Below are 23,849 nucleotides of genomic sequence, written 5' to 3'. Positions count from 1 at the left end.
ATTAATATTAATGCATTTTGTTACTCATGATATTATTGTTTACTTCAGTTTGGTACGACAGTCCCCGTGATGCTTTTGAGGATTGTAAACAGAGAGTTTGAGCCCCCTTTTAAGCCTTTATAAGTTCATATTTTGGCAAATTCACACCTTTAAAAGTATGCCAAATTAGCTATTAGCAGTTCCTGTTTCCAATGTAAACACGGATGTACAGACAACTATCACCAGATTACTTTGAAAGTGAAGAGAATTTTAAAAACATGATGATTCTCAGGCAAGTTCTGGAGTTCGAAGTTCGAAGTTCGAAGTTCGAAGCATATTTTTGGATGTTTATTCATGATGGAAATGGGAGATAATGATATCCCCGCAAAGACCTCTAAATCTGAGGCCATGGTTCTCAGCAGGAAACCGATGGATTGCCTACTCCGGGTAGGGAATGAGTCCTTACCCCAAGTGAAGGAGTTCAAGTATCTCGGGGTCTTGTTCGCGAGTGAGGGGACGATGGAACGTGAGATTGGTCGGAGAATCGGAGCAGCAGGGGCTGTATTGCATTCACTTTACCGCACTGTTGTGACGAAAGAGAGCTGAGCCGGAAGGCAAAGCTCTCGATCTACCGTTCAATCTTCGTTCCTACTCTCACCTATGGTCATGAGGGTTGGGTCATGACCGAAAGAACGAGGTCGCGGGTGCAAGCGGCCGAAATGGGTTTCCTCAGGAGGGTGGCTGGCGTCTCCCTTAGAGATAGGGTAAGAAGCTCAGTCATCCGGGAGGGACTCGGAGTAGAGTCCTTGCTCCTTTGCGTCGAAAGGTGCCAGTTGAGGTGGTTCGGGCATCTATTACGGATGCCCCCTGGGCGCCTCCCTTGGGAGGTGTTCCAGGCACGACCAGCTGGGAGGAGGCCACGGGGAAGACCCAGGACTAGGTGGAGAGATTATATCTCTACTCTGGCCTGGGAACGCCTCGGGATCCCCCAGTCAGAGCTGGTTAATGTGGCCCGGGAAAGGGAAGTTTGGGGTCCCCTGCTGGAGCTGTTGCCCCCGCGACCCGATCTCGGATAAGCGATTGAAGATGGATGGATATCCCCGCAAAGAGTCAGTCTTACTGAATCTAAAAATGTGTGTATCATGTCTTTGTGTTGGTATTCTACAGAGTTAGGTAATCAGGTGCTAAAGGTTTTAAAGTACCTTAATTGCCTCTATTTAACCTCCATTTCACCCTCATGCAGTATCTCTTCCCCCTTCAACTCTCCCTCGGTTCAGAAACCTCGGCTCTATCAAAAAGCAGACAAAGATCAAGTGCACCCTGCGAGGTGCCAGTTTGCCTATTTCACCCCTGGACCGGGTCACATGTGGCAACACTGAACGCCGCCTGCTAGCAGCTTCATGTCGCTAACATGATTTGCTTTTCGAGCTGACCCCAGAGCAGTCTGGGCTCTGCAAAAAAACAGACGCCGGCCATTGAAATGAAATTACACTGTGTTCATTGTGTCTATCAGATTGAATCTTTGCTTCCCTGCAGTCTCATAAGAGCACAGAGGAGGGAAAAAAAAATCAAACTCTCCCTCCCCCTCCTCCTCCAAACTGTCAGAGCTTGACATTATTTCCCTCCTTCTTCTCCCTCGCCTGTTGAATAAAAACATCGTGCTATGCCACCAGACTTGAGGAGCTATTTTCTGCTAGCAGATGCATGTAAATCAGTACATCTGTCACCGTTTGCGTCCCCCTTTAACAAGCAGTTTTTTTGTAATTTGCAAAAGAGGATAATTGCTGTTATTACTGTTAATAAATGTGTGATTTAGCCGGTGAGTGCCCAGGTGGGAAAGAGGTCAATATCGTTAGAACAAACACACAAAGAGAGAAGACAGAGGAAGGAACATAACAATAAAAAAAAGACCAGTCCAGTCTGAAGTGGAGCTCCTGATTGAATCTGATTATCGCCGACGTCGAGGAGCTCGATGTGACGAGGAGAGGAGATGAGAGATGTAAAGTTGAGAGGAGACGGATGCGAAGAGGATCATCAGTGCCTGTTTAAGTGTTTCGACCACAGCTGGAGCTCAGAGAGGAGCTAATGGGCTGAATGGACTCGGTTGTGATTACGAGTCTGAAGTGTTGTTGTTTTGCAGCGTGGACAGGAAGATGGACTGAATGACAGAGGCCTATGAATAGCAACAGATCTACTACAGAAACCTGACTTTTTCCAAAGCGAATCAGTTCTCTTTGACCCGACATGCAGCCAGAAATGACTCCTGGATGATCTAGAGGTGTTGGATTGAGGCCACGTACACCTCAGACATGTCCAGCCATGAGATGACACTATTACAGCTATGTTAAGGTTACATAGCCTGCCTCGATCTCTTGGTGCTCGACGCCTTTCCTTATTTATTTTTCCATATTTCTCCGTCTCCTCGCTGCCTGCCAGCCCGTGAAATCGTCCTTCATTCAAATTCTGGTCAGGAATACTTAAACAGCAGAATCTAGCTTTGCTGTGTGCATGTTAATCAGAGCAGAACACGCGGAAGAAAACAAACAAAGAAGAGAATCTTTTCTATCCCTGTTTTATCTACATAAGCTCTCTCAATACGGCTCAGAGCCAAACAGTCACAGCTGCTGGACGGAGTTCCCTCGCAGACAAAAGGTCAACGTTTGTAATCGACCGTGATAGCACACAACGCTATCATCCAGAGGGTGGCATCTAAAAACAAATCACACGTCTTATTCTCAGAGCCCCTCAAACATCTCAGTTCAGACTATCACGCTCTAAGACATGAGGAGTGTCCCTCAAGATGGACTTGTTCACCCACGACTAGCAAACCACCCCATGAACGACTCTTTTGGTCAGAGAAAAAGTCGTAATTACAAATCCGTCTGCTACTTCAGCACCACGGACAGCGCCATGGATTCATCAACACACAGCACTGCTGATATTTCAGAGCCATAGATCCTAACTTGCACAAACCTCAGTCAGATAAAAGGATCAATGAGTCAGGCAGACTAGACAAGTGGTTTTCAACCTGGGGGTCAACCTGATTATTCAACCCCTCTGTCCCTGCACTGTCTCTGCTACTAGGATGGAGGGGGGATGGCAGGTTAACAAGGGGCATTTTGGTCATTTTGCTAACAAGGGTGATGGCATCCCTCATCACCCCCGCCCCCTCAACTCGCCTATACTGCCCGTAATGTCCTCACATCTGATGGGGGTCAAACGCCCAGAATGACCCACAAAGAGATCTCCAGTCTGCAGAAAATCGCTGCCATCGCTTACAAAAACAGTAGCATCAACAGCGACGTTTACAGGGTTGTTTTCTCCTATTGGAACATTGTGAAGTGAACCAATTTCAGTAAAAGTGTAGCGAGAGGTAGGGTAGACAGATGGGGGATGTCGTTTCTGAGATTGGCATTCAACCAAGACACTTGAACTGTGGCTTTATGGCTCTACAGAGGCCAATGTTGGCTGGTGAGGCGGTTATTCAGTCAGTTGTTCCAACACTTTGGTCCCAGAGGAGGAGTTTCCATGACATTTGACTTGACAAGCAGTTCAAAATGTGCTCTTAAATACCTTTAAAACTAATGGTTGTACTGCCTTTATCCTCAGCTGTATGTTGAGATTATTATTATTATTGTCAACATGCTATTGTCTATGTGTAACCTGCGGTGTGTGCAGGTATAAACAGGAAGTATAAAGGTAAAATATGACATCCATGGATGTTATCATAAGACCTGGATACGGCACCACCACTCAGGCTTGCCTCCAATTTTTTTTCCAGTGGCCACTCGCAGCGGTATTGAAGCGAAAAATCCCCCTGCGGCCCAAAAAACATTTTCCCCAAAGACCACCATTGTAAGAGAGATGTCTGTAAAACTGTTGACACCTCGAACTGCAAACAAGGTCGATTATGACTCGGCCCATTCTGAGTTTTTGATCCCTGGAGGTTTGGTTTTTGTAAAACATTCCTTGAGTCGAGAAAAGCGATTTTAAGATCTGTGACGTCAAGTCTATGGCCCGAGACACAACAGGTGAATATGGGTAAAAAAAATGAACAAATAGATATGATTACTTACATTAAGACAATTATTTATTTGAATTACAAGTTTTATGAAATCTTGTGCTTAAATATGCAAATGAGGCTAATCTATCTAATGCTAACTGTTGGTGAGTTTAGGAGAAATCTACAGATGCAAATAGAAAAAGTAGTAAAATAAACACCTAAATGTGTATTTTGGATGTTTTCTTTCCACTAATCTGAAAGAAGACATGTTATAGAAGCAAAATAGCCCAAAATCTCAAAATTGACCAGAGCATGAAAAAGGATGTTTGTGCCTGGGGTATCTCGCCCTAAGCTTCTGCAGATGCTTTGTTGCTCCACTGGACCGTCTCGTAAAGCAACGGTCCAGATGGGTTGTTCATCTTGCTTTAATGTTCTGGAAGATGGAAATGAGTCTAATATATTTAAACAGTTGACATCCACCTGCTCTTTTTAGTTATAACTTTGTCTTTATGGCTAGCCCAAGACGTGTTCTCATTACGGATATTACCCACGAGTTTATTCTCTAAAACTACTCAATAGAGATTTACCCTGAATTGTGACGGGTAATATGATAAGAAGTCAAATTATACATGATACATGCTGCACTCGTTTATATTTTCATACTTTGTACTGCAGCTGCTGCACAACAGTTTCCCTTGGGATGAATAAAGTTCTCTTATCTTTTGAACTTGCCTTAAAGATCCTAAAAAAACACCTCGAAAGGAAAGCAAATACTTTGTGTTTTATCAATGCCGAGTCTCTGCTGGTGTTGAGTGAGCGTGCTCTCTGAAAGTCTGTATACCCAGACTCTCTACTGGTGAACAGCAATGTGATTATAGAGGAACAGGCAGCGTAAATATAATTTACTCTTTTATATGATCCAGAAAAGAACAGCCAGTCACGGGCGGCCACATGTTGTTTTGAAACTGTGGAAATCTGTCATCAAGATCAACACATGAGTATTGAATATATACAGCTAAACTGTAACACAGAGGTAATACATATGTAGTGTTTCTGTCGTCTTTTTTAAGTGCATTGACTCTACAGGGCGTGCAACTGCTTTCATCTTTTAGTCTTTTCTTTTCCCAACACCTGAAAAGTGTGTGTTATGAAATCAAATGGCCACCATACTAGTAATCCTTTCATGTGTGCTGACAGTGATGACCTGAAAGCGTCTCTCGAATTGGCTTCTATGACATACTGTGACCTTCATTTCAGGTAGTTTCGAAAGCTTTTTTCTTTTCCCACTGAAGCTAAAGTTAGCAATTTAAATCTCAGTGTTATTTTGTGTGGGGGAGGAGGAAGAGGAAGAGGAGGAAGAGGAAGAGGAAGAGGAGGATCTGAAATGCCACAGCTGAAGCTACGCTCTTTTAAATCTGTACCCGACCTCAGCATCCTCAGTTAAAATAGCTACAGACTGATGGCTTTTGGCTTAAAAATTATTATATTCTGTGTGACTCATGGAGAGAGAATTTTTGGTGACGAGCAGATCTAATGTCAGAACTTCAGGCTATAGCTATACATAACCCAGCGTCTGTCAACAACAGCTCCACAGAGGACAGCCTCACTCACTTCACCAGCAAACAAAGATAGTGGACGCTTGTTTATGACCTGTGTGAGGCTTCTCAAGGCTGGTCAGGCTCATATACCACGTTATATCAGAATAGCTACCTGTTGGGTTAAAAGATTTATTCCCTAACTTCACATCTTGTTCTCTTATACCTACAGTTATGTGTAGATAAGTACTATAGTGGTACACCAAAAATTACACTGTAAATTGGAGGGAATTACGCCAAAGGCCGTCATCTAAATTGATACCAATATTTTTGTGTGTATGGAGCATAGACTGTATATAAGAAGTGGACGTATTCACCGTGACGTCACCCATTTGTTTGTGGTTTGCCGTTTTGAAGCCTTGAGTTTGGCATTTTGGCCGTCGTTTCACACTGTGAAAGTGTTAAAGTAGTAAGACGGAAACACGGACGACTCCCAGACCGGACAACGCTGCCACGCCCTAAAGCACACCCTGCTTTATGGTCTATTTGACTCTAAATGGGACCATAAGTTACTAAATGAACATCATGCTGTATTGAAGAAGACTTGAAACTAGCGATTGAGACCATAAACTCATGTTTACAATGTTTACTGAGGTAATAAATCAAGTGAGAAGTAGGTTCATTTCCTCATAGACTTCTATACAATCAGACTTCTTTTTGCAACCAGAGGAGTCGCTCCCTGCTGGCTGTTAGAAAGAATGCAAGTTTAAGACACTTCAGTATTGGCTTCACTTTTCAGACCCGGAGGTTCCCAAGCCTGAAAGCTTTATTCACTCTCAATGCCAGTGCTCGAATTTGAATAAAAAGGACTGTAACTTAACAGTCTGCACAGCATGCATATGCAGTATTAGAGGGTGAAAATCATGCGTGAAACATTAATTTGATGGTACTAATCAGTAATTTGTAATACAATCCATTAATTCATGCACACAAATGATCTCTTCCCCAGCTCTATCTATGCAGACAATTTATGGAGAGACGATTTTGGAAATACAAATAGAAATCATAAACCTTGTTTTACAGCTTTCGTTAACTAAACTACACCACATATTAAACCTCACAGCGGCTGCACATTGAGTAGGCCTATTTATCTCCAACACCTAAATTACTAACTTCATTAAGTGTACCTGCACTTATTAGAAACTGTCACTTATAAATAAGTAAACTGCTCAGTTAGACAGAAATCTTACTAACTGGTACTCGATACTGGTGAGTAATGGTCCAATTAAAGCACTACTCCACAGAGCTTCTATACAAATATATGGAGTTGCTGATTTTGTGTAATGAAGCCAGTATTTCTCTTGAAATAAACACGCAACAGTAGTGAAATGGTGTAGTTCACTTTGTATATGATACAGATGAGATTAATTCTATCATTTCTCTGCATGGGAACTGATTTTAACCTGCATAAATGTGCATAAATAAGCTTCATCATTGCTGTTGTGATAGGAAGATATCATGTTCTCTGAATGTGCAGATAATCTGGAGTTATGCTGACATGTTCCTTTAACTCAGTGACCTACATATCTTCTTTTTTTTTCCAGATTAAATGTATCTTGCGTCACAAGCTATCTGTGACGTACTCCATTGAGATAATAATACCATTTATACTAAGTATTAATCTTTTTACCATGCAAGCAGACTTCATATATCTTCTGACATACATAGAAGCTAGACAGTTGTCTCCTCACATTGTTCAACTCTAATTATCCTGGATTTAATGTGACTTTAAGTGTCAAATTGTCTCAGTGTTTCACTAAGCGTATGTGTAGGGCTGCAACTAATAATTATTTGTATTTCTTTTTGTTAATGTGCTGATTATTTTCTCGATTAACTGGTTAATCACTTGGTCAATAACATCAGTAAACATTAAAAAATATCCATCCTAGTGTCTCAGATTCCAAGATGACATCTTAAAATGTCTTGTTTTGTCCGACCAGCAATTCAAAACCAAAAAACATTCCATTTCCTATAATGTAGGGCTTAGAAAAGCAGCAAAGTCTCACATTTGAGAACCTGTCATCATCAATTTTTAGGCACTTTTGCCTGAAAAATGACTAAAACGATTGCACAAGCATTCCCTTTATTGGACAGATCCTATTTTTTTGTGTAAAATTGGACTATTTCTACTTGTTGCTATGAAATCCTGCCATCTGACATCCGTTTCTTCTCTTGTGTCTCCCCCTCTAGCAACCTCACAACATCGTCCAACGCCGCCTAATGGAGGGAAACATCACGCGGCTGCGAGGGGAGGCCCGGGACGCCAACGCCAGGATTCGCTCCCCGCTGGCTGACAACAAGGACGGAGCAGCTGACGCAGAGGAGAAGAGCGAGAGCACCGCCGACGACTCCACGGAGGAGAGGGAGTCTCTGGAGGAAAGCGAGAGGAGCTTACGGTCGGACGAGGAGGACGACAGCAGCGAAGCCGGAGCCAGACGGACAGCGGAGAAGAGCGAGGGCACGGAGAGCTCGACCCTCCTCACAGCTCTGGTTGTTCAATGCAAGGTACAGTATGATGCACTCTCTCTCCTCGCTCGCATTCAACGCTTTTACACTTTCTACTACTGCATAAAATCAAAAGAAGATACAAAGACAGCACCGTTCTGCTCCCATGACTCATCCCTTAAAGGCCACTCTTCATTTGTTCTTCCTTTACAACGCATCAAAAGCTTGGCAGGGCCCAGCGGCTGTCTGGTTGGAGGAGAACAACAGATAACTGAGTCATGGTGACTGAAAGTTCAACCTGGTTACCACGTCCTCATGGGTTCCCAAATGGACTAAATGTAGGTTACAGGAGAAGGGCTAGAAATGCACAAAGTGTGTGACCCTCGGAACTAAAAGAGGGAAACAATACGAAGAAATAAGCATTAAGGTTTGTGCAGCAGCCCACTGAAACCCATGCAGCTCTCACTTTGGGTCTAGTTTTTGCACACATAAAATAAAACTAAATTTATGGCTGCAAACATCTGCTACTGCAACAGTGCGGTTTCTCTAAATCTGTTTAAACAACAAAGGAATCAGGGTTTGCCTGCATGGTGCTCGCTGTAGATTTGTCCCCAGGGTGGATTGGCAACTCCCGTAAAAACAACAGCACAGCGATATGCACACATCAGTGGTTGTGGACATTGCACACTAGTGAGCAAAGGAACTGGTGCATGACAAAGCTGACGCACCTCTCACCCCTCATTTCCTGTCAACTCTCTACTAGCTGCTTTCAATAAAGGCACAAAAACTTACTTAGGATAAGTATAAATTTGGGAGACTCACAAGAAACAGATTTAAGAAAAGATGGACAGAACTTGGCTGAGATGTACGGACTCTTAGTTCCTAGTTTGGGGTCAATCCTACATTTCTCATAATGCAACTCAATGGGGTTTTCCAGTCTGTTTGCACGAAAAGGCTGTGAATGACACGATAATGCGCAAGGTATTCAGCGTGCAATAAAAACGCCTTTTGTAGAAGGGACCCTACAGAGAAATAAAATGTTTTTCATACCTTTCGCTTGATCCGGTCTGTTTTGTTATTGCGTGTCTTGCTTGGAGAAGCCTCGTTCTCCAACTCTCACTCACGTTTCCATCGTTGTCTTTCTGCAACCAGTCACAAGACACAATAAAACTTTTTATTTCTCTGTAGGGTCCTTTCCATAATGTTGTCAGACACTTATATTAAGAATCTGAACTTGTCAGAGGCTAAAACGAGAACTTTTAGTGGACGTACATTGACGGTACCAGGTGGCCCCAAATGATCACATTACAGCCCTATTAGTGGCTACTGTCTGCAGCGTTCGCTCTCAATACTGGACCAATTTACAAAATTGGTGTCCCCATTAGACACTTAGACACAAAAACATGGGAAAACAGGCTCCAGGTTGAAATATACTGATGTTCCTCCTTACATAAATGACCCTAAACCCTTTGAAAAGTCTTTGAGATATCTGCAGCTGTAGACAAAACAAAGTAGAAAATTGCACCATCATGCATGCAGGGACTCAGTATTCATGCTTTGTATTAAATGTCTTGTCTTACAATTCGTCTGAAACACATTAGGCATTAATGGGTGTCTGGTTTTCACATGGAGATGCTCCCTGTGGTCCCCGATCTAACACAAACACAGTCAACAGTCCAATGACTAATGTATGCAGAAAGATGCTTCAGTCCGTCAACAGATTTTTCATATGGAGCCACCAGAGACGGGCGATACTTAATGTTTTAACACAATGTCGGTTAAAACGGTGATGTTTTACATGCAGCATCTGCTTGGATTAACAAAAAGACACGTTCATTATATTATAGAATAACTGACATTACATAATAGGTACAGAGTTTGATTACTCGTTTACCAAGTGACCCAAAAATTAAGTGATTCCAGCTGGATTTGCTGCTTTTATCAGTTTTACATAATTGTAAATTTAATAAATTTGGGGTTTGGATTGTTGATCAGACAAATTAAGCAATCTGATGATCTCACCACGGACTTTTGGACATTTGTTTTTAGTATTTTCTGACATTTATGGACTAAACTATTAAGTAATTAATCAAAAGATGAAAAAATAATGAAAATAAGTTGCATTATTTCATCAAATTCTCTATTAAATCTAATTAAGGACACAGATAGGTGCCAATATTAAATGTTTAAATACATCCAGGGGCTAAAGAGCTAATATTTTAAACCTTTTTGGAGTCTGATTATTAGAGAGAATTGTAGCCGTGTATGACACCAAGGACGGAGACATTTTTTATCCTTTGAAAGAAATCAATACAGCGATCAAACAACTGCTATTCCCTGTGCTGTTAAAAGTGTGTAGCACAGCGTCTGTGAATGCGAGTGTATTTAAAATTAGTAGCCCACTTCAGACTTTTCTGGTAGATTCAGCATTTTCCCCTATTACTCATTGTGCTTTGCTCGGTTTTATCATCAACTTATTAAATACAAAGTGTTCCTCAGTTACTCATTCGGCAGCTATTTTTATACTTCAGGATTTCTGAACCGCCTGGACTGAGACAACAGAGCAGCTTTGTGGGTCTGCTGATAACACAGAGGACAAAGGAGGCCCAGCTCAGTCTGCACTGAGTACGAGGGATCAAAACAAGGCTCATGGAAACTGAAAGTGTTTATTTCCAAGAGGGGGAAAAATCCTCGGGTCGGGTGGATACGGTATTGATTTACGACGGAGAGAGAAAGATATACAGACACGTTCTCTGGAAGCTGGACAACTGCTGGACAGTAAAAAACACAGTAGATGTTATAAAGTCTCTTAATATATAAGGTAATTGTTTCTGACTTAAGTAGACTTAAAAATGGGCTTCATCATAACATTTTAAATTAAGTTTAATTTCTTTTACATAAAAGGTTAAAATACATTTTTGAAAAGGGTCACATGTCGATGTGTCCTTGAGCAAGACACTTAACCCCGAATTGCTTAGCCATCGGGGTGTGAATGAGTATTTAGATTAGATCCTGATGGACAAAGTTGGCACCTTGCACGGCAGCCTCCGCCATCAGTGTGTGAATGAATGGGTGAATGCTGATATGTAGTGTAAAGCGCTTTGAGTGGTCGGAAGACTAGAAAAGCGATATATAAATGCAAGTCCATTTACCATTTATTTAAATGGACAATGTTTTGATCCAAATCAGGTCACTGTCAGGTTAAATTGTCTCACAGAAAGGCGTATAAATCAGCCTGTTCTCATTCCTAGGGCGTCAAATACTGGCGCTTTGTCACAGCCGTCGTTGGTAGTATGATGCACCAAGCATGAGCCGCACCGGGCGATCCATAAACTACAACGTAAACCCATCCGCGTCAATATTAAATGCCCAGAGAAAGTGCGCCGGGAGTGTGGTGACGTAGTTTAAAGAGCAAAAAGACACGCGGTCAGTTGGGAGGGGAGGTAGATGGTCCAACAAACACAAGACTTTCATCCAGGAGGCTGCTGTTCGTGTCCCTGTGCATCACGTTACAATCAGCTGTTCGTTTTTACTGTACAAACGTAGTTATTTTAAGTCCAACTATGTTGTCTTTTCCTAAACCTAACTGTAGGGATTTTATTGCCAGAACCTAAGCAAGTGTTTTTGTTTACTTCACAACATTAAGCGCGTGTTTACAGCGACCGAAAAGAGTGGCCCCAAGGGGTCCGACATCAGTATATGACGAGTTGACTTAGGTTCAGGCTTTAGGTTTAGGAAAAATGTTAAAGGTTGGGCTTAAAATAAGTACGTAAACTAAGTAAAATACGTACAAAAACTACGTAACATAAGTACGGAAAAAAACGTCACAAATGCCACTAACTAATGTAACTTATAAAACAAAACACCGGTCTCCTGGTTGAAAGTTGTGTTTGCTATATTTGCCTCTGAGATGTAGCCAGTTGAGTAGAAGCATACAGTTGCAATAGCTTTGCACTTACATGTGGTGTGAATGTACTGTAAGTGTTCTCCGTCTAAACTGAGCGTTTAAAAGGATTAATAGCACGCTTATAATATTAGTATTCACAGATCATCAAGGTCCAGTATTGTGACTGCTCTGCCTGTCACAATAAGATATAGCTAAGATATATCTGCATTTTATAATGGAAAACATATTTAATTCATACATGGTGTGATACACAATGTGTGGGTGGTGCCAGCATACTGCTTATCTAACATGCATGCAGAGCTACTGTATGTTCTGAACACATTCTTCATTCTATTGTTTTATATTTTTACCCACGAACACGTTCCTACTCACGAGCAGGCTGCATGGCATCCAGCAAGAGGAAGCCGAATAGAAAAAGGCCATTACAGAGAACATTGCAGTCCCCATAAACCATTACAATCTGCTGCACTGTAGACTTTCCTCTTGTCATAATAGTGCCCTGCAGGCAACAGAGTGACTGAGAGATGCTGAAGAAGAGAAATGTCTGTGGAAATTAGGACAAGCTGCCTGTTAGCATTAGCTACTGATGTAAAACTCCAGCTTGAATTATGGGGAAAATCGGATTTTTGAAATACACTTATTTGCTTTTTTTCGTTTGCAGAGAGTTAGATGAGATGATACCACTCACATATCTGTCCTTTAAGTAGGAAGCTACAGCCAGAAGACGTTTTTTTGGCCACTTTGGGGCAGCGGAAACAAGCAGATATGACAAACGTCTTAGCATAGAGTTGCTTATTTACACATCCAGCAGAAATGGAGCAAAATTAGGACTAATTTGGAGTCATGTTTGAGTCCATCTGATGAATGAAAGTCCAATATTCACTCTCTTTTAGCTCTGTATTTGGTCTCCACACTCCTGAGGGAAATATCTGGCTCTTTAGCTGATTAATGCTCGACTATGTTCACCAGCTAGTTGCTAACTATGCCTGTCTGCTTGTCGGTGATGGACAGTTAGTGTACAGTGGGTTTTTAGAGCTTTACTGCTGAAAACAGCTGCATGATGCTATGAGAGCAGTGGGAGTGAACTAAAACAGTGAAGTTGGTGGCCAGAAAACCAAAACAATGAGATAAAAGAGGTGAGGGGAACTGCGATATGTTCTGTGGGTTTGTCAGCACGAGCAGCGCCTTGAGTTTTGAGTTTGTAAAATGAATCATGTGGCTTGTCATAGATCACTTTTCTTGTCAGTGTGTTTGTGTTGTTTGTTTGGTTAATGAGTTACATGCACTTATGACTCACTTGGTTAATATTTCATGCTTTGGTGAAGCATTTGAGATCATTAAGTCTGCAAAATCAAAGTGCACTAAACAAACCGAAGAATAAGCATCTTGTCGGGAAATAGAGTCAGCAACAACAACTCAACACATCAGCTAATAATATTATACAAAATAACTCATGTGATCTGTAATGGTATACAGAATGTCCTTACTGGTTTATTTGTAACTTGATTATTAACTGTTGAACCAAACACCTGCATGACGAATAACGATTTAGAGTCCGACACATAATCAATATAAGTTACAAACGCAAACATTTGACTCGAGCAAACCTTCTAAAATCAAGAGCCAACTTTGTTTTGTTTGCGCAAAGTTCATTAACAGTCGACTTGGATTACATTTTTCAGTTTGGCAGTTTCACAAGGACGTGGGAGCCAAATGGATTTTGCTCAAAAGAAAAGAGAGATCAGTGGTTTTGAAAGGCTCCCCAGAGTTGTGTTAATGTGCTGTCTGTGACTGGTTGTTTCCCCGCGTGCTGCGGTGCCAGACCGGAGTGGAAAAAAAATCACACTGTGACACCAAAATCCCCCCCTCTGTCTTCCCCACAGTGCTGCGAGACTGAAGTCAAGGCATCGATCAACACCGGCAGTCAACATAACCACATCTCCACCTCCTGCTGCCAGAGGCTGGGGTAAGAAACCCCCCGCTCTCAACTGGAAACGACACTGCCATCTTTTAAAACAGTTTACAAAGTGCTTTGACATCAAAATCGACACTGATAAAAGTAAAAGTAAAATCAAGAAAAGGCCTTAATATAACAGGATAGGAACACTAAAATAACTGGCTAAAAAAATGAGCTTTTAGGATGGATTTAATAACGACTAATATAAGCTCTTAAGGCAGGTTTTTCCACATCCTTAAACACCCGACATCACCTTCATCTTTAAGAAAAGATATTAAAATGTCAAGTAAAGCTCAGTCGTTAGATCAGAGTCTGCAGCTGCACTAAGACGATGTGACATTTTGTCCTCATCTTAATTTCAAATCAGCTTTAAAAAAGGCAACAGGCAAATAGTAAAAGCTGCTAATATCGATGTACTGTTTGTCTTCATCATGCTAGTTAATGAAATCCCTGCTGCACAAACCTTTGATTGACATTATAATGAAAAGCTAAACCGAGTGACACATAATGAGAAAAACTATTTCTGGGAGACAGGTGCAGAATAAAATGAAATTAAATGTTGTAATAAAGTTTTAGATTTGAACTCCTGAAGGTCTTATTTTGTGTCTCTGTGTGTGTGTTGTTAGACTGGTGGCTGGTCAGGACAGTTCACCATGTGGTGACAGCAGCTCAGTGACGGGGCTGCAGCTGCAGCTGGGCAGACAGACGGTCCAGTGTTCAGCCTATGTCAAAGGTAAGAATCACACTATGAGAGTGCTAACATAAGGAAATAAAGTTAAACTATTTGAATTATTTGGATTTCTTAGTTAACAAGTGGCCAACTTAACTAACGTTCGTTCTGTAATAACTCTCCATACCATAGACTGTATAAAGATGAACGTCATGACAGCTGCCCAAAAGTGAAGCCAAAACATCTGGATCGCCCCCTGCTGGCTGGCTGCAGTATAGGTCATAAATCCCACCCCCTCTATGTTAGCGGAGAGGAAACTAAAAAGTCAAAGTACATGTCAGAAAAAATGGTTTCTGTCATTTTAGGTACTTCTTATCACACTGATGTTCAAGTGTTAATTTTCCTGATAAGTTTAGTTTTAATTAGTTATTTGATGCTATAAAAAGGGGACGAGATGCCATGATTGAGCCGTGCTCGGCTCGCGATTGATTTGGGTGTAAGGGGCGGGACCTCATTACCACGGCTCCACCCCCCCGATCACTACTGCGCAGACTCTAGCTCCAAATGACGTCAAAATCTCAAGAGGGCAGCTTCAATATCCGGGCTATTTAGGCTTCACTTCTATACATTTGGAGGAAGTGCTTCGTCCATCTTTATATACAGTCTATGCTCCATACCAGCAGGTGGCAGTAGTCTGTATTTTTCATTCGAAAAGGGAAACCAGAAGCTGTTACAAGCTGTTTTGTTGTGATACAAAGATGAAACAGAGCAGCGTCATGGGCTGGCTAGTGGCAGCACTGCAAAAACTAAGGCCAAAGTTATTCAATTTCATCCTGAGGGGGACATGAATGTGTATACCAAATGTTACGGCAATCCATCCAACAGTTGGAAATATATTTCACTCAAAACCACAAATGTGAAGCTCATGGTGCCACTAGAAGAAAAGTCAGGTGGTCACAAAAGTCAGTAGGCGTCATCGTCAACCCATCAGATAGATGTTGAACTGCTGCTACCGTAACTTGGCAACTCAATGTTTTTACCTCAGGGGGACATTTGAGTGGTCACAAATGGTGCTGGTGAATTTCCAGTTGTCACAACATCTGTTCATAAGTATAATAAATGCAGTAGTAGAGAAACGCGAGTTCACCTGCCGTGTCGTTTTTCTGCAGAGATTCTGTCAAAAGAGATTTCGAGTTGGATGATATGACTCGTCTCTGTACTTAACATTCAGACAGCACATCCTACTTCCTCCTCTTAAAAGCAGCCAGGCAGAAACTTCCATTAAATAAAAAGGACAGCTGGGTCGACAAGAATATGTTAAAGAAATAAATGTCTGTTTGGCTGATCTTGCCTACTTTATATTGCCAATGCAGCCCAATAATGTCGTATGCAGTCTTTATGAAAGCTTTTAAATGAGCAGCTCTAAGAGTGTCAGGTAGCTTCTTTTGAGGGGAAAATCGCTCTGTGCAGAAAAAGAAAGTGGGAAGATAATTATCATGAGCAGTAATTGTCACCATGGCTGAACAGACAAGGAACAAAACTTCATTAGCAGAAAATCCAACTACTGAAGACACCGTTAATGAGGAATTTTCTTTGATTGATTTTAGGAGATAAGAGGTCGCTGATCCAAAAACGAACAACAACTGCAGATTATAAATAAAAGTGGTCTAAAAGAAGGAGAGGAAAAAAGTGCAACTGTATCATCAGAGTCCCTTTGCATCACTGTCAGTCTCTGGAAGGGAATACCAGAGGTTATTTCTGTCATGAAGACGGTTGCTTTCCTTTTAAGGACACTTCAACAGTCCATTTTTCAGTTTCTTCTTACTTGGATTTAAAGCTTCATTATTGTATGTTTTGGGTTTCTGCTTTTTCTGCTTTTGTAAGACATATCTCTTCCTGTGCAGGTGAGCACATCCGTCATGGATGTTTAGAACTGCAAGAGTAAACGTTTTCATGAATAGGCGCTAGAGATGTGCCCGAACACCAGTTTTATACATCATAATCGTGACTATCGCCTCACAGAAACCTGCCTCAAATAGCAGTTTTATGTTGAATAACTACAAAGAAGCAGCCACAGCAGGACCATAGCTTAGTATTAGCATGTTGCACAGTCCGTCACTATTATGTTCTGTTCTCAGTCTTTTAAAAATGATTTGACTGTTATTAAATCATCAAATGGGCATTATCAGCCTCATAGATATGGGTCAGTAGGGGCCTGCTACACCTACTAGTAGGTTTTCACATGAGAGATCATCGAAAGATGTAATAAAAGAAGACAACGGCGACTTCTAGCGACTTTCACCATGTGAAACCAACAACGCGTAGTTGTTTTCGTGTTCACAACCTTCATTTTACTTTTCAAACATACTTATTTTAACCTTTTTCCCTAAACTTAACTGTTTTTTTTTGCCTAAACCTAAACATGCTGCTTTATTTGTGTTCAAAACATAACATTTCATTTAGTTTTACAACGTGTTAGAACATGTTGATTTTAAGTTTCACTTTCACAACATAGTAGGTGTAGCAGGCCCCTATTGACCCATATCTATGAGGCTTTTGAAGACACATACACATTGATAACGCACATTTAATGAGCTGATAACAGTAGAATCGGGTGCAAGAAGAGACACAAACAACATGCTGCATTAAAAGTAATTTCCAGTCTGAAACTTTGAACAACAAACCTGCTTTTGTTTTGTTGTGAATGTAGCTGCTGCTAGCTGTTGCTCGGCAAGAAAGTGAATTAATGTATTTCCAAAAAAGTCAAACTGTTCCTTCAAAGTCAGAGCTCCAAACCATTAAATTATATAAATATAATTGTGTCCTTGCTCTGATTCATCCTGACCTTCTCCTTGTTATCTGGTCCTCACAAAGATGAAAAGACAAAGACCACACACACAGTTATTTATGATGCAGTTCCTGTCTTGACCGACTCCTTAATTCCTCCGTACCAGTGAATGATGACTCTAATTCAATCCCAGCGCCCGACTCTTTCACCGACAATAAATTCTCATAGAGCTCCTACCCATCCTCACAAGTACATACGCTTATCAGCACTCATTAACACAAGAATGAATAATTTAGTTGTGTTGGCGCTTTAACCTGGATTCAGCCTAATGTATGCATTTTCAGATGAGGCTGTTCATGACTGGGAATCATAAAATTCAGCTTCTTTCTCTTTTCTCTTTCAGAGGATGAGGCGTTTGAGCTGTGCCTGGGTCTTCAGACTCTGCTGGAACTTAAAGTAAGGTCCTCATTTGCTTTGCTAATATTTCATGAGCCTTATCATCTTTTTTTGGTGTTTTTTTTTAAAGAACCAGCAGCCTGAAACGGTCACATGGCTTTTAAGGACAGAAGAAGAAGAAAATTAAATGCTTCTGTAGTAGAAAAATTACCATTTTGTGGGGGACAGACGGAGGCAGAAATTCCTAAAACAGATGCACTGAATGGTTTTATCTAAGGGGAAAAGGCTGGGCGGTGTTATTTTAGTGGCACCGCTATCTGCTAGATCCCCATTGTGCAGGTAAAACCCAGATAAGAGCGAATTGAAGACATCGTGTGAGGTTGAATTTTGAATTTGCACATTAGAAAATGCAATTCAAACATCATTGGCAAACTGAGGGTTGTGCTCTCTGTTATTTCACTATTCCATCTGGTTAATATCCTCCTAAAATCTAATTAGAAAAGGACTTGAGGGTATTAAAGGATCATGTGCTCCTTTTTCTTAATTTTGTATATTAGCCCTTAAGGACTATGTAATGTAAAATGATCATTTCCCACCAAGCTCACCCCTCTGCTGAGCTCGCTCTGCAAATATAAAAACAATATCGTAAATAATTATGATTTCTGGTAAACTATCATAGGGTTTATTGAAATATTTATCAGAGACTGCAAAAGCAACTGATCCCCGCTTTCTACTGAAGGACTCAGAGATATAAAACGTCGTCCTCATGTTCATCGTATCCACATATTAAAAATAAACTTCTTTGTCTTTACATAAGTAGGTAAGTTACGTGACAAATAAATCAACATATATGTATTTGAATTACAGTGCATTACTTTTGTAGGTATAGCTACGAAACACTTCTACGTGTGGAATTTTTTTGTGATTATAGCAGTTTCTGGAGATATACATGGGAAACCATGGGAACCAACCACCACTAATCATGTTTCACTATGCGTTTCCTCTCGCAGTGCTGCCTGGACCTGAGCAGCCGGGTCCTGAAGCTGCAGGGCTGCGGCGAGGAGCTGCCCTTCCTGAACCCTTCGACCGACAGCCAGTGCCAACACGACACCAACGAGAACCTGTGAGCCCGACTCGACGGCGGCGACCACTTCCTCCAATCTACACTGGTTGCAGCAACGTGGCGAGGCGCGATGCCGTTTGTGTCTGGATGAGTCCGATCACAGTGACACTGCCAGAACATGGACGAGCACTCGCCACCGTCGTTCTTGAGTTTACATCATCGTGTTTGTAGAATTAAGACATTCACCATGATTATCTCTTATATTAAATTAGTCTAGTTTACAGAGCGGGGGAACGCCGCCTGTTATGAGCCGATCTGATCTCTGAGAGTCGAATCATTCTTTATGATTATATTGTATATTCACACCAATTCCTCTGTTGAGCTGCTTGGGTACGCTGATGTGCCCTCTAAAAGGGAATTATAGTCATTTAAAGTGAACTTTAGTGGAATATTTTGTGATTTGGCTGTACGAAAATTACTTTAAATCATCAAGTAAATAAAAAAAGTGTTAATTGTAAATCATTTCAGTTTAGATGGTGTGAAAGGAATTGTTTTATTACTTTGGGACGCATGCTAATATTCTTACCAAGTTATATGAGAAGATACAACGCTCATGTCTGTGAGGTAAATACAGCCAGTTAGCTTAGCATAAAGACTGGAAACAAGGGGAAACAGCTAGCCTGGCTCTGTCCGAAGGTTAACAAAATCCACCTACAAGCACCTTTAAAGCTCACTTATTAACTTGATACACCTCTGTTTAATCCGTACAAACACTGAAATGTTAAGACACAAGTTGCAGTTTTATGGTAAAGGCAGTCTGCAACTTGCCATTTGCCATTTCAGTGTTTGTACTAGGGATGTCACGATACCAGAAATTTAGTAGTCGATACCAATACCAGTGAAATTCCATGATTCTCAACAACAATTTGATACCACGGTAAAAAACAAAAGTAAAACAATAAATCCCATGTACTTCAACATCATACTGTTTTCTTTAGGAAGTTCATTCTCTCTCTATTATCTATTTTATATTGCTGTGAAAACATCTCCTTCAAACAACTGGATTTATTCAAGTTTCTCGGCAAAAACTACATTTTACAAGATTACATTTGAATACATCATGATAACATTAAAATGTACCTTAATTTCTACTGACGAGAACTAGTTAATGATTTCAACACAGATTTGTTGTTCGCCATGTAGCATTATCAGGGAAAGAATAGGGTGCGTCGATAGTGAGTTTACTGCGTCCAAAACACATTTTCCATCGTCCCCATGACAACGGGACGATGCTAGTCTCGATCCCTGACAGTACCTGCGGTAGGCTACTGTAGAAAAACGAGTACGTCACGTTTTCAGAATTTTGGCATCGAAGTATCAGTTCTTGTGACATCCATAGTTTGTACGGATTAAACCAGTGGCTCCTAACCTTTTTTAACTGACGCTTGGACGGAGCCAGGCTAGCTCTTTCCCCGTTTCCAGTCTTTATGCTAAGCTAAGCTGCTGGCTGTAGCTTCATATTTCCCGTACAGACATTCGACAGAGGTATCAATCTTCTCACTGTACTCTCGTCAAGAATGAATAAGCGTATTTCCAAATTGTCAAACTATTCCTTGAAGAATCAACATGATCCGTCTAAAAAGTGTCGGTACTCAGGATCCCTCTCTCCAGTGTGTTGAAAGGAGAAGTTTTTTGAAGTCTTGTGTAGGTCTGCACCAGGATACCTCTTTAAAAAAAACAAGGACGGGTTCTTATCCTGAATTTAAAAAAAGAGATCTGAGGAAAACACCTTTTTCTGATGTACTTATATTCAGCTTTATAAAACCCCCTTTACTCTCTTTCCCCATCAAAAGACTGATTCTAGTTTTCCAGGAGCAGTCTGTCACTAGACTGAATTACAGTAGTTCCCTGTAAATCCCCTCTAATAAAAATAGACTTCAGGCCAGCCAGCGAAACATACATTTGACTCAGCTACAGAAATGTCAGAAACATTCCATCTGCATGACTTTGTAAAGTTCTGCCTTTGTATAAGTCTGCATGTTTGTGTACTATCGTCTGAAGGGGCTGTATGTGTGTGTTTATGTGTGTGTGTGTGCGTTAGGGAGTCAAAGCAGGGCTTTTTTCATGCCTTGTTTTGGTTTCACACGGGAAAAAGTGGAATATATTCCCCCCCAAAACCGGTCCATCGAGCTCCGGTCAGAACAAGCTGCCAAAAGCCGACCCCAGCTGCCTTCCCTCTCTGCCTCTATCAGGAGATTATCACCACTCGACTCGGCTGAGGCTGCGCTCTGTGCCAAGGCCCCTCTTCACGCTTCATCTTTATTCGGTCTTCTTCGTGTATTTACCACCTTTTTTCTTGCTGCTTCTATTCACTTTGACGCCTCATGTTTGTCACAAGAAAGACTCCCCACTCCAGTGCCACCTGCCTCTCTCTCAGTGTTTTCAGTGTGGAGAATCAGGAAACTGCCTCAGATCATGCTGTGCTTTAACAACACCTGAGCCGTGCCGTGCTTTTTGACTGTGCTACAGTATCCATCGGACCTCTCCGCGGAGGTCATCCACACGTAGATTTGTTTCTCTTTGATGTGCTAGTGACCTTCCTACGCCGTACGTATGAGAGGAAATCGATGTATGACAGAAATTTATTTTTGGTGTTTTCTCTTCTTCTGAAACAGTATTTTCTCTGCCTAATAAAAATATGTATTCTGGCTAGCTCTGGTTGTATTCATAATCTTAATATTAGCCGACAAAGTGCGGAGGGAGTGACGGGGGCCGATTTGGAGGCGCAGAGCATCATTATGTGAAAGGGCAGCCGTTTAATCTCCGTCTGTCTGAATAATGTGAACCAGCAGACTGCTTGTGGGAGGGCTCCACGAGGAGACAGACTCGTTTTACTGGACTTCACATTGATTCTCATGGTCTGTACTCGCCTACACCCCTGTACTGTATGTGCCCTTCGCTGGTACATCCTGCTATATTAAGAACCCGTCATGTCAGAACAGAGAAAGCAAGATGTTCCCACAGCATCAGGGGGCTTCGACAGTTGATCCCTCTCACCATTGAAGGCTATATTGCCCTTCTTCCATGACACAGATAGAAGAAAGTCCCAAGACAAGTCTTTCAGTCTCAAGTCCAGCTTTAAAGGAGCAGTGTGTAGGATTTAGTGGCATCTAGTGGTGTGGTTGCAGATTGCCGCCAACTGAATATACCTCTGCTCAACCCTCCCTTTACAAGCGTGTCGGAGAATTTACGGTGGCCTTCAGGTAACATAAATACATGAGTAGAACACAACTCAGTCGGCAGAAAAAATGTTGGCTTTGTACGTTTCCTCAAACCACGGGATACGCTGAATGTTGACGTTTCTAAACCAAAATATATGTTTCATATCAGCCTCGTATCACGCACAATGCCACGTGGTTAACGTTGGGCAAAGATTGGTTAGGTTTAGGCAACAAAACTACTTGGTTAAGGTTAGAAAAAAAAACATGGTTTGTGTTAAAATAATAACGTAACGCAATAACCGTAATTGCGTTAATAAATACTCAACCCTGTCTCCTACAAAATTACGTTCCCATACAACTAAACTGTATTCTCAATTACGTTTCGAGGGAAACATATTTTCTCCCAGATTACGGTCACAGTTGTAAACAGTTTTAAACACGTGGTTATTTAACGTCGTAAACTGAAACAAAACAAAACAACTTGGTTAGGTTTACTAAAAATACATCATGGTTTGGTTTAAAATGACTATGTTTATTACATTAGTAAGCTACGGGCGTTATTTAAAATAAGTAAACGTTGACTTTACATTACGTTGACTCACGCGGGCCTCAAACTGCGGTTTCCTGGGTGAAAGTCCCGTGTTTGTTTGACTGTTTGACCCATCCATCCGTCCTCCCATCCGCCCTTAGTGGACTTTCTCTTACCATGCAACTTTCAATAACGGTTGGTTGATATATTACATCACTTGCTCTGACTGAATGCAAAAACGTCAACATTCAACGTAACCATGGTTTACAGAAACGTACAATGCCAACGTTTTTTCCATGGCAAACTTTTTTATTGATCTGTGTATTTACTAGATCCAAATGTGAAACTTGAACGTTAGAAATATAAAAACTTGACTCGAGTCTACTGGTAGTCACGTCTCAGTCGAGTCAAAGTCTTTATTAACTGACTCTCCCCATGTACTGTATTATTATATCATTATAATACAGATGGCACTGTGACAAGACCGAGAAAAACAATATTAGACGGCAAAACTAATGAGACCAGACGGTAAAGCTACAGGTGCACAGCTACAGAAATGTCTAACTAAATTAGTCACCACAGAACAAATCCTCCACTGCCGTTATTTCTTGGTTCAGGGACACATCTGCATTCGATCGGTATTTCATCGCTGGTTTGACACGGCTGTTTCCTCACAAACTACATTCATCTTGTCAGAGCTGTCGGGCGATGCTATTTCTTTCTGTTTGTTCAGGCTCTGTGTGACTGCTCCCGGCACCGGCAAGCCATGAAGGGAAGACGTGGAAAGAACATCACTGGAACATGAAATTACAACAAACCTTGTTAGAGAAGATCCCCCTCAATACGCCCCCTCCCTTGTTTTGAGTCACTTCGAGCACCACATCCTGTCAGCGCTGCAGCAGGTAACACCTCTGCTAGGAAAGCACCATTAGTCACAGATTCTCTCTCTGTGCTTGTGTCTTTAGACATTTACACAGCAGATGCTTTGTGTCAAAACCACAAACTGATCACTAGAGACGTCGCCGGTCATGAAAAGAAATGTGTTGACTTTCTGACCTTTAAGTTGAACTTTAGGCAGCAGGTGTTGCATAAAGCAACGCGTCTCATCTTCCCATACAGTATGCATGTCTCATTTAGAGGGCAGATGTTGACTATTGCAGTAAAGGGGGCTCACTGATCTGCAGCCGGCGATGACTAATATAAATCTGCACCCAGAGGACACACAGCAACACGGTGATCTCCCCAGGCTTTCAGTGTTGCACTAGACTCACAGTACACGGCCTGTGTGCTTAACCA

General features: G+C 41.5%; 1 protein-coding gene and 1 long non-coding RNA gene across 3 annotated transcripts in view; one reads left to right on the top strand and one right to left on the bottom strand.

Annotated features, from left to right (window-relative positions):
• Positions 1-20,002, top strand: part of nrip2 (nuclear receptor interacting protein 2) — a 31,055-nt gene extending 11,053 nt beyond the window's left edge. Inside the window, exons 2-7 of one of the 2 annotated variants that reach the window (XM_074625010.1) lie at positions 7,768-8,082; positions 13,813-13,895; positions 14,513-14,619; positions 17,748-17,800; positions 18,751-19,567; positions 19,620-20,002. In XM_074625010.1, the coding sequence (XP_074481111.1) occupies positions 7,768-8,082; positions 13,813-13,895; positions 14,513-14,619; positions 17,748-17,800; positions 18,751-18,867 (675 nt within the window). In that variant the 3' untranslated portion in view covers positions 18,868-19,567; positions 19,620-20,002. Of the gene's footprint in view, positions 1-7,767; positions 8,083-13,812; positions 13,896-14,512; positions 14,620-16,163; positions 17,194-17,747; positions 17,801-18,750; positions 19,568-19,619 lie in introns of those variants that run through there. The other variant, XM_074625011.1, reaches the window with a different exon arrangement.
• The window catches only part of LOC141761583 (uncharacterized), a 50,259-nt gene that overhangs the window by 19,981 nt on the left and 6,429 nt on the right, over positions 1-23,849 (bottom strand). The window contains exon 3 of the long non-coding RNA XR_012592601.1: positions 9,073-9,164. This is a non-coding gene — a long non-coding RNA (uncharacterized LOC141761583). The remainder of the gene's footprint in view (positions 1-9,072; positions 9,165-23,849) is intronic.

The sequence above is a fragment of the Sebastes fasciatus genome, chromosome 23 (assembly GCF_043250625.1).
Source record: "Sebastes fasciatus isolate fSebFas1 chromosome 23, fSebFas1.pri, whole genome shotgun sequence".
Lineage (NCBI taxonomy): Eukaryota > Metazoa > Chordata > Actinopteri > Perciformes > Sebastidae > Sebastes > Sebastes fasciatus.
The sequence above is the reverse complement of the archived record's forward strand: the minus strand, read 5'-3'. Positions and strand labels throughout refer to the sequence as shown.